Source organism: Camelina sativa, chromosome 9, assembly GCF_000633955.1.
Source record: "Camelina sativa cultivar DH55 chromosome 9, Cs, whole genome shotgun sequence".
Lineage (NCBI taxonomy): Eukaryota > Viridiplantae > Streptophyta > Magnoliopsida > Brassicales > Brassicaceae > Camelina > Camelina sativa.
In genome coordinates, this window is record NC_025693.1 from 5,091,535 (window position 1) to 5,102,977 (window position 11,443).

An 11,443-nucleotide genomic window follows, 5' to 3' on the forward strand; every position below is an offset into this window, starting at 1 on the left:
ATCCAAATCCAACCATTGAGAGGACCATTTCTTCTTCATTCTCCTCTCCTCTCTCTGACGTGTTGTTTCCTTCTTCGGTTTCTCATCCTCACGTCCGCCCTTATTTTCTGGAAACGAAGAAGCAACTCAAAAGGTCTGTAATCTCTCTTCTCTCTTCTCTCTCGAGATTTATCTTTCTGTATAATCCCTAAATCTAGTGTTTAAGATTCTGCTCCTAAATCTCGTTTTTGTAAATCTACCGATCAGTTTTTTTTTAGATGATGGATTTGAAATTTGATGGGAGTTTGTGTGTTCAGTTGATGATTAGGGTTTTGAGATTTGAAATTTCGATTTGATTGTTTATTCGCTTTTGAATTTGATATGGATTTGTTCGGTGGTTTTTGTTTTTTTTTTGTTTTTGTCTCGGCTAGATTTACGAATTATGGACAGTTTCTGGCAATTGGGTGATGAGTTACGAGGTCAGACGAGAGCAACAGAGGATCACAAATGGTCCACTGTTGCAACGAAGCTAGCTGAGCAAACTAGGATGAAAGGGGAGAGGATGAACAATCTTGATCTTTCCAAAGGCTACACTGAGTTCAGGCCTAATAATGACAACAAGTTTAGTTTCCAGGACAGCAACAACAATCTCAACTTCAACATGTTGAACTTGGATGGCAAATTTGGTGATCCCATGATGGGTAAAGCTTCTTCGATGCAAGGGAATGTTTACAATATGAATACTGTTTTCCAGAAGAATGATTTCAAAAGTGGAGGTAACAATGTGAAAATCCACAAGTATAGTGGTAATGTTGTTGCTAACAAGGAGATGAGCAACAACAAACACAGCAACAACAACAATAATGATAATGGGAATATGATGAATTTGGCTGTTGACAAGAGGTTTAAGACCTTGCCTGCTTCGGAGACGCTTCCAAGGAACGAAGTTCTTGGTGGTTACATCTTTGTTTGCAACAATGATACTATGCAGGAGGATATGAAACGTCACCTCTTCGGTAAGTTCCAATATGCTTTCTCAGTGTTTTACTGAAATTCAGACTGCAAGTAAATATTTTGTTTTGCTAACTCTGCATTTCGTATAAATGTTGTTTGATTTGTCAGGTTTACCTCCAAGATACAGAGACTCTGTTCGAGCAATAACCCCTGGATTGCCTCTGTTTCTTTACAACTACACTACTCACCAGCTTCATGGTATCTTTGAGGTTGGTTCTCGTGCTTCTTCTTCTGTCGTAACAATGGTTTTTTTGATTCTACCATTTACTAAATTATTCCATGTCATGATTCCTGGTTCAGGCAACAACTTTTGGAGGTACTAATATTGATGCTACTGCTTGGGAAGACAAAAAGTGCAAAGGAGAGTCAAGGTTCCCGGCTCAGGTGAAACTTAAAATCACAATGATATTCATTGTTTTAGTCTTTATTTGAATATCTTGTACCAATTAAAACTTTTTTGCTCTTAAATCGTAACAGGTAAGGATCAGAGTGAGGAAAATCTGCAAAGCCTTGGAAGAGGACTCCTTCAGGCCAGTTCTTCACCACTATGATGGTCCAAAATTCCGCCTGGAGCTCTCTGTTCCTGAGGTGCGTGTTGTGAATGTCAAAAACTAGAAAAATAAGTGCATAAATAATGATTGAATAGTTACATCTTATTACAAAAGAAAGCAGTCCTCGTTGAACGGTGATAGTGACCTTCTTCAAAACAAAAAGTAGATATTGTGTTTCATCATGTGGAATTGGAACCTGGAACTGGAAGTAAATCATTTAAGCTTTTGTAGAAGCATTATAATCATCACCTGATATAACTAATGATCCTTTACATATAGAGCTTTTATTGAGACTGGATTATGTGTTGACTGTGATGTTTGTTGCAGACATTGGATCTGCTAGACCTCTGCGAACAAGCCGGTTCTGCATAAGCCGAAACAATCAACCTTTGCAATGCCACGTTGCGTAGGGGTGAGGGGGGGTTTTGTATGAAATCTATCTATATATATGTATTACCATAAGAGCGTAAGCTTTTGGGATTTAGTTAAAGAGTCGGATCCAAATGTATGTTTACTAAGAAGGGATGAGAGTAAGTGTGGTCTTAAGGCAAGCAAAAGGGCGAAGAGGCTCTGCCGAATAAGCGACTACTCTCATTCGTGTCGTGTCTGATGTGTGAGTGTGTATCTGTGTTTGTGAGAGATTCAATACTCTTTTGAAACAAGGATCTATGTAGAAGAATATAGAGAGAAAGAGAGACTATAAAAACACAGCCAAAAAAAATGCTGTGAGCTACCTGTTTGTGTTTCCTTGTGTAAGGAGAAAACAAATTGTCCTAAATGACAAGTTTAACATTTGAGTATATTAGTCATGATCTGACTGTACGATCTAACTTAGTTAGTGATAATGTCAAAATGGGTCTACCCGGTCCGTTTAATGATATACCATTATACCCCTTTAGACCCGTTTAGATCCTTGCCATTTATCTTTGTTGTTTTTTATAGTGCCCATTTAGGCGCGTTTAAGTTTTTTTTTTCAAACTTTTAAAAATTTATTAATAATTAATAAAATTTTACTATGTCCAAAGCGAGAATTATAGAATTCCTGTGTTTAATTTGGGGTGTTTCAAAGTGAGAATAATACAAGCAAATGAACGGAGAAGAAGATTATTTATGGTATGTATTCGATTTGGGTTATAGACAATGAACGAATCCCCCAAATTTTTCATGGGTATATTCGATAGATTCTATTTTGTGATTTTGATAATCGGAGAGTGACGGTGGTGCAAGATTCGCTGGAATTAGAAGAGAAAAAAAATTGAGAAAAAGATATTTTTTTGTTAAAAGTACAGATTAAATCGATTTTGCCCAGAAAGTTAGAAACCTTATTAACTAAGTGTATCAAACGTTGTCGTTTTTCTTTTAGATTTCAGAAAAAATTAATAATCAGGCTACACATTTAATATTAACTTAAACCAGTTAGCAATCGGGCTTAAATGGGTAGATTCGTTAAATTCTTTTTGTTTTTTAAATAGATTCGGGTATAAAGATAGTATACGAAGCCCGTTAAAGTCTACGGATTTAATGCCCAGTTTAACATCACTAAACTAGCGTAGTAGTCCATAGTCAGTGTAGCTAGCCTAAAACCGGGTTGGTTGTTAGTTGATTTTGCTGCTAGTATGGTTGGAAATTATTTTTGGAAAATAACAAAATTGTACGTGGTTAAAAAGTATTGATTTTCTATTATAAGTTTTATTTAAATCACCAATTTTAGTAGATTTTTTTAATTCTAATTACAAAGTTTTATTGACTGAACCAATTTGAACATGTTTTAAATGTTTTAACCGAACATGATTAATGGATTAAGTCTTGGATTAATAATCTATATTGAATCTATCGACAATCTGATTAGAGATAAGTAATAGAGAATTAACCTTGTGAATTCGTTTTTCTCAATACATTTCATTACGTGTCTAAATAGAAAATTTATGATTAAAATATTTAAAATCAAACCAAGTTGGTGATTTATAGCGTCTACATATTTTAGTCGGTAAACAAATAAAAATAATTTTAGATAATAATCTCCTTCCAAATCATAATTGTATAGTCACGGAAAAGCCAATTTTTGCCAAACCGGTAGAGACTAAATCTATTTGCATGATTATTTTTTATTCGTTATCATCAACTTGAACATTATTAAATGTTTATCTCAAACATGTTATACAAAATATATTTCAAATTCTAAACTTGAATTTCTTAATACTCCAAACTTTTCTGACATTGTTGTAAGAATATTGCACATTTGTGATTTTTCGTTGAAGTAGCCAAAATGAAAATGAATAACATAAGTTAACCAAGGATGAAATCAAAATGCAACCAGATTATAAATTGATTTTAACTTGGTTGACTCAGAAGCATGAAATGATAATACAACTAGTCCATGCGAATTACAAACAAGTGACTATAAAAAATCATATGTATTACATGAATATTATAAATATGATGGTCTTAGATTAAAATTCTGAATAGATATGTATTGAACTTCCGGATTCGAAAGACTAACTATCATGATGGTAACTTGCATTCAATGCTTTTACAAGATTGTTAGATTTTCAAAATATTTAATTAGTCCAAATATATAGTGTGTTTTGGTGTAAGAATTGTGTGGTAAAGTCGTGGTTTTGTTTATGAAATTGATAAACTTATAACTTTCCAATGTAAGTTTCAACTCTTAAAACTATCCAAAAATGTACAACATTTTTTACAAACAAAATTACTTCAAACTTATAACTTCAAAAAATTATAGACATAATACAACCAATTTACTGAAAACTTTGGCTAGTATTGAAGATCTTTTGTATGTTATAAAAAGCCAATAACTTTTTTCTTAGCCAACAATATTTTTTTTCGGTTGTTAATGATTAATTTTTAAAAATCAAGCTTTCAAAATTAAGTTTTTAACACTTGTCAAAATCTGATCGATAGATTTAACAAATATCACAATGATGTTGATGACTATTTTTTTTAAAAATTATTTACGGACCCTCTAAAATGACTTTGATGGGAAGTTACATATGGTATTAAAAATAAATAACCCTAAAATTATAACATGTTGTCATTTAAAAAAGGTCACAACATGTTGTCACAGAAAAAGAAAAAAACGAAGAAAGTCACAACAACCGATTCAAGCTCATACCAAAAAAAAAAAAGAAGAAGCAAACAGACAGTAGTATAGCAACAACAATAACTGAAAAAACGACATTTTATAAATGAATATGAGATTCGAACATCAGTTAACACCTCAACAAGTATTGAGTTATAGTGCACCAATATAATGTGCCATGGTGGGCACATGGACCCGCGGCGGTTTCTGGCAAGGAGGATAAAACAATAATAAGAACAATAGTATATCTGATGTCGCTATCATCTCGACTTTGATCGGAAGTTATCTGATATCCCCAACTACAAAGAACACATGTAAAGTGACACCGCAATCATTACAAGTGTAGAACCAATTCTTTGGATTTGTTTCTCTTTCGCAAATATCACACCAATACTTGCCGCTTGCCTTTTCATCACCGCAACATAGAGTTAGTGGATGATCATCGTACCTAGGAAGCGTTACCGTTAACGGTAGAGTGGCACAACTGAAATCTAAAAAATAATTGCATTTGGTACAACCTAGGACAACTTCTTCTGTTTCATCGATGCCGCAGCTCTGGCAAGTCTTTACGTGACCGTATTCTAGTTTGAGGTAGAGTAAATGATGATCATGGATAAACGGCACAGTAATCGAATTGCATAGCAAGTCAAATTTCTCATTCTGATATATGTAGTGTAGATGAATCCTTCGAGCTCCACATTTTTCTTCTTTTCGTATGCTTTCGAGGTCGAGAGCGAGAGGCTGTGGGCTCAGGAAATGTCGTTTCTTCTTACGAAGATCAGCACATGTTTCATGGAGAACGAAACTGCAATCTAATTCTGTACACTTGTAGAATGTGTAAGAACCGATGGGACGAACACATGCTCTACACAAGCTGATTTCTTCATCGTCTTCTTTGTTGAAGCTCATGAGTCTAAGATGACGAGCGAAACGAGCAAAAAAAGGGAAGTGAGCGAAATGAGAGATTGTGATGTCTATTGAATCAGGCACAAAGTATATCGAACTAAACTCAAACAATTAACGAATAACTCTCGTTCTTATTGCTTTAGAAACTTCTCAAAACTAAAACAATGTTTATCTCTCTAATCTCACAAGTGTTGTTACATCTCAACAACTACTTATATATAGAGAGACTTATTAATTAAAATAACAATTAGATAACTCCTAACTTGTTATAATCCTAATCTCTTTTGGAAACCATGACTTGGTGAGATTAGGATAACTTCTATCATAAGTTATTCAAGCTTATCCTCAACAATCACCCCCTTAAGCTTGAAGTCCTTGTTTGACACATCATGAACACCAATGCTGTCTCTCATTTCTCCAAACTTGACCCTTCCAAGCGGTTTGGTCAAGATGTCAGCTTTCTGCTCAGTACCGGGAACATGCTCCACATCCACCTGCTCATTCTCCACATACTCACGAATGAAGTGATACTTTCTGTGGATGTGTTTACTACGGCCATGAAAGACTGGGTTTCTGGTTAGTGCTATTGCAGACTTATTGTCAATGCAAACCGTTACCTTCTTAAGAGCTTCTCCTGTAACTTCAGACAGTAAGTCCTGCAACCAGATTGCCTGCTTTGCCGCTTCAGTACCAGCCATAAACTCAGCCTCACAAGAAGATAACGCCACTGTCTCCTGTTTCTGCGAGCACCAAGTGATCGGACAGCCATTGAGATAGAAGATGTGACCACTCGTACTCTTGCCATCATCTTCATCTACATTGTGACTACTGTCACTATATCCTACCAGACCCGAACTGTCACCTCGTTTGAAACTGAGACCATAACCCGTAGTGCCTTGTAAATATCTTAAGACATGTTTTAAAGCTGCTCCATGACACTTCTTCGGACTATGCATGTAGCGACTAAGAATTCCAACAGAAAAAGCGAGATCAGGCCGAGTATGAATTAAGTATCTGAGACAACCGATTCCTCTCCTATACTCGTGTTCACAAATCGAATCATTCGTCTCCGCTTTAGAGAGTTTTGTACCAGTATCCATAGGAACCTGCACTGCATTACACTCGCTCATGCCTGCTTCCTCAAGAATTTTCTCTGCATATCTCCCCTGTTTCAAAGTAATCCCACTCTGTTCTTGTAAAACCTCAATGCCGAGATAATACGTCAGCCTCCCAAGGTCACTCATCTCAAACTTTGAAGACATACCTTGTTTGAACTCGTAGATCAGTTTCAAGTTACTACCAGTGACAAGAAGATCATTGACATACACTGCAACAATCAACAATTGATCTTTTTCTTGTCTCCGATACAGAGCAGGCTCTTTAGCACATCGAACAAACTTCAATCCCAACAGAATTTGATTGAGCTTGTGGTTCCAGGCTCGCGGAGCTTGACGAAGTCCGTAGAGTGCTTTGTTCAACTTGTACACCAGTCTTTCATCTCCACTTCTTATGAAACCTTCCGGTTGAGCAACAAAAACTTCTTCTCTAAGTTCTCCATGAAGGAAGGCAGTCTTGACATCTAAGTGGTGCACTTCCCAACCTCTAGACGCAGCCAAAGCAAGAATGAACCGAACCGTTTCAAGTCGCGCCACCGGTGCAAACACCTCATCAAAATCTATCCCGTGTTTCTGCACATATCCCTTTGCGACTAGCCTTGCTTTGTGATTGTTGATGCTACCATCAGAGTTTCTCTTGACTTTAAACACCCATTTCAAGCCTATTGGTCTAACACCTGATGGTAACTCCACTAAGTTCCATACTTGATTCTTTTCGATAGACCTCAGCTCCTCAACACAAGCATTTCTCCACACCTCCAGCTCCTTTGCCTCATCATAGCTTCTGGGTTCATCATTCAACGTCAGTAAGAGTCGTTCTCCCTCTTTCTCTGCTAAAAGCACATAATCACTTAAATAACTCGGCTTCACACTCAGTCTAGTTGACCTTCGTAACTCAGGCTGAACTGGTTCCGATACTTCACCTTGAATCTCTTCTAGTATTTCAAACCTGTTCTTGATATTTGGACTTTGCTCGCAGTCTGCGCTGTCATCTCTTAGACCATTGCTACCAAAAACACCAAAACTTACAGTGAACGACCCTGGAGCCTCTGTCTCACCCTGTGAATCATTCCAATTCCACCTCTTTGTTTCATCAAATGTTACATCACGGCTCACTGTTATTCTTCTCGTTGAGGGATTCAACATCCGATCTGCTTTACTTCCAGGCTCGGTTCCAAGATGTACTAGTGCACATGACCTGTCATCCAGCTTCTTGAGATGTTGTGACTCCACCTTGACATAACCAACACAACCAAAGACCCGCACGTGCTCCAGATTTGGCTTCTTACCTTTAAGCATCTCGTAAGGAGTTTTGTCGCACAGTGATCTTGTGGCAACTCTGTTAATCAGATAGGTGGAATGTCTCACTGCCTCTCCCCAAAGATAATTAGGAACATTCATGTGTTTCAGGATGCTTCTTGTCATCTCAAGCAAGGTTCTGTTTCTTCTCTCCACCACACCATTCTGCTGAGGAGAGTAGGGAGCAGTCAAGTGTCTTTGAATCCCAGATTCTTCACAGAAACTTGTAAATTCATCAGACACAAATTCACCTCCTCTATCTGTTCTAAACACCTTGATAGTTATCCCGAGTTCTTGCTCAACACGAGCTTTGAACCTTTTAAATGCATTGAAAGCATCACTCTTTTCTTTCAAGAGCAGAGACCACATGTATCGTGAATGATCATCGATGAGCACAAATATATACCTATTTTGTGCCGCTGTTGCAGGCGTAATGGGACCACAGAGGTCTCCATGAATCAAGTCAAGCGGTTTCTCAGCTCGAAACCCAGTTGTTTTTGGAAATGCCTTTCTCACTTGCTTTCCAAGCAAACACGATTCGCACAACTCTTTGTCGAACCTCATGTTTGGTATCCCGATGATTAACTCTTTCCTTGCCATTGACTCCATTGCTTTAACATTGATGTGGCCTAATCTCTCATGCCATCTTGTAGATGTGTCATCCGAAATCTGCAGCAAGTGATGTTCAGTCTCCATATGGACTTTGTAAAGTCTGTTTTGTGATCTGTTTGCTTTCACCAGAAGCTTTCCATCACGATCATAAAGAGTTAAGTAATTCTCCTTTATTCTTACTTCACACCCTGTCTCTGTGGCTTGTCCGAGACTAAGTATGTTGCTCTTGAGATCCGGTATCCAGTAAACTTGAGCCAATATTTTCCGATCACCCGTCTTGGTGACAAAAAGAATTGAGCCTCTCCCCTTGATGTCGACTCGCGAGTCATCACCAAACCTCACTTTTCCCGTGACAGTCTCGTCGAGTTTGGTGAAGAAGCTACGGTTGCCAGTCATATGATTACTGGCTCCATTGTCGAGGTACCAAACAGTGTCCCCAGCTGTCTTCGACTCATAATTTTGTGGCTTGACCTTCTTCTCATTAAGGAACACTACCTCATGCATCAGTAAGGCTTCACCTTCTTGAGACACTACCTCATGCAACAGTAAATTTTCAGCTTCTTGAGTTTCTGAATCAGTTGAATCCTGAATCTCCTGTAGCTTAAGCAGCCTGTCCGGACAATTTGAGGCATAGTGGCCATGTTTATCACAGCGATAACAAACAATCACTGACTTATCTCTGTTTTGATAGTTGCCACGACCTCTCCCTCTACCTCGTCCGGTGAAACGTCCACCTCTTGCACCTCTTCCTCGACCTTGATCGTAGTCTTCTTGGTAGTTATTTGCATACATAAGCTTTGTCTGATCTTCTTCGTGATCTTCCTCATCACGGATTCGTTCCTCGTATGCCTTAAGTCTACCAACTATATCAACAAAACTAGTCTTGTTGAGATCAAGAACCTGCTCCAAGGCTGCAATGATGTGGATATATTTTTTCCTTGGCAAGCTGTTCAGAAACTTCTTGACCATCTTAGGCTCCTCAATACTCTTGCCTAATGCTCCAGATTTCGACGCAAGTTCTGATAATTTTCCCACAAAATCATCAATTGTGTCCGTAGCTTTCATCCTCATCCTCTCGAACTCTGACATAAGAGCCTGTAGTCTTGCCTCCTTGACTCTTTCTGCTCCAACGAACCGAAACTTGATTGCCTCCCAGACTTCTTTAGCAGTAACTAGGTTACCAACTTGCAGGGTTAATGTTTCCGGGATGGATTGGAACAGAAGGGCTTTGGCTAGGTCAATCTTGTCAGCATCCGCTACCTCCTCTGTTTCAATAGTCTCCCAGACTTTGTTTACCTTCAGCACGATTGTCATCTTCATTGCCCACACCGTATAGTTGGTGGTGGTGAGCATCGGACATTGAAGAGTAGAAGTACCGGTCTCCTTTGGTGATGTCACAGCAACAATATCTCCCATGTCTCTTGATCAAAAACAAAACTCTATGCTTCAGATTCAATGATGCTCTGATACCAAATATTGAATCAGGCACAAAGTATATCGAACTAAACTCAAACAATTAACGAATAACTCTCGTTCTTATTGCTTTAGAAACTTCTCAAAACTAAAACAATGTTTATCTCTCTAATCTCACAAGTGTTGTTACATCTCAACAACTACTTATATATAGAGAGACTTATTAATTAAAATAACAATTAGATAACTCCTAACTTGTTATAATCCTAATCTCTTTTGGAAACCATGACTTGGTGAGATTAGGATAACTTCTATCATAAGTCATTCAAGCTTATCCTCAACAATGTCATCACAAACGTCGCATGGCATTTTTTATATACAAATCAAACTTAAGTACAGTATGTTTGTGCCACGGCACATTTAGATAGGCTCGGGCACGCATGGTATCAATCATGCTATCGACATCCAAATTGAGTTTACAATCGGAGCAGTGATAAAGAATGCGCTTGGTGTTTTTACCGCTTAGATGGCATTTTGTGTCGGTGTGATCAGGAGCTCCAGTCGTGAGTAGCTTAAGGCAATGTCCAACATGAGAAGGGGTGGTCTAATATCTCTTGTATGTTGAACACGAATATACATCTCAAGTGGACAGTAAACTTGCATTCACTACAAGAGCAGCCTAATACATATGATCGATTGCAAGCATCGCAATCCAAAACATTGCGTTGGTCAACTAGGGAGACACGATGCTCGTGTCCTGCTAACCTTAAGTTCATAGCTGTTTCGGTTAGCAGAGAATGCAAATATGACTTTGGTTTCGTGTAATAACGGATCAATATACTGTAGTTGTTCCTCTATATACTCTAATTGTATCAATGCTACTTAATACACTATCATATACATCAATTAATATTGACGTTGACAAATCCATATTTATACAAATGGTGGGCACGTCGCAAGTCGTTGTTATTCATTACTCTGACTCTTTATTTTCTTATCTTTGCTCTTCTAACTCTCAACATGCAATTTCTCTCCCCGTTAAAATGGTAGATTTGGTTTCATTGTATTAATCCGGATCACATAAGGAAGAAGACAAAGTCATGACAGTTCACACTGAGCCGACGATGATGTCTTCAAGATCAAAGGAGAGGCTCTGCTGAATAAGCTGACTACTCTCATTCGTGTCGTGTATGATGTGTGAGTATGTGTCTGTGTTTGTGAGAGATTCGATACTCTTTTGAAATAGAGATTTATTTAGAAGAATATAAAGAGAAAGAGAGACTATAAACAGAGCCAAAAAATGGTGTGAGCTACTATTTGTTGTAAGGAGAAAACATTGTCCTAAATGACAAGTTTAACTTTTAAGCATATGCGTCCTGATCTGACTGTAGTTTCTTGTAGAGAGCTAAACCAGGTTGGTTCTGTTGAAAAAAAAACATTTTCAGATCTAGTGC

The 11,443-nt window shown here is 37.8% G+C and overlaps 1 protein-coding gene across 1 annotated transcript; it reads left to right on the forward strand.

The window, feature by feature from the left end:
* LOC104710526 (B2 protein-like) lies at nucleotides 1-2,346 on the forward strand. Its single transcript, XM_010427146.1, has 6 exons — nucleotides 1-133; nucleotides 411-995; nucleotides 1,102-1,202; nucleotides 1,294-1,377; nucleotides 1,471-1,581; nucleotides 1,872-2,346. Exons 2-6 carry the CDS (start codon nucleotides 422-424, stop codon nucleotides 1,914-1,916), a joined length of 915 nt encoding a protein of 304 aa, XP_010425448.1. The 5' UTR covers nucleotides 1-133; nucleotides 411-421; the 3' UTR covers nucleotides 1,917-2,346.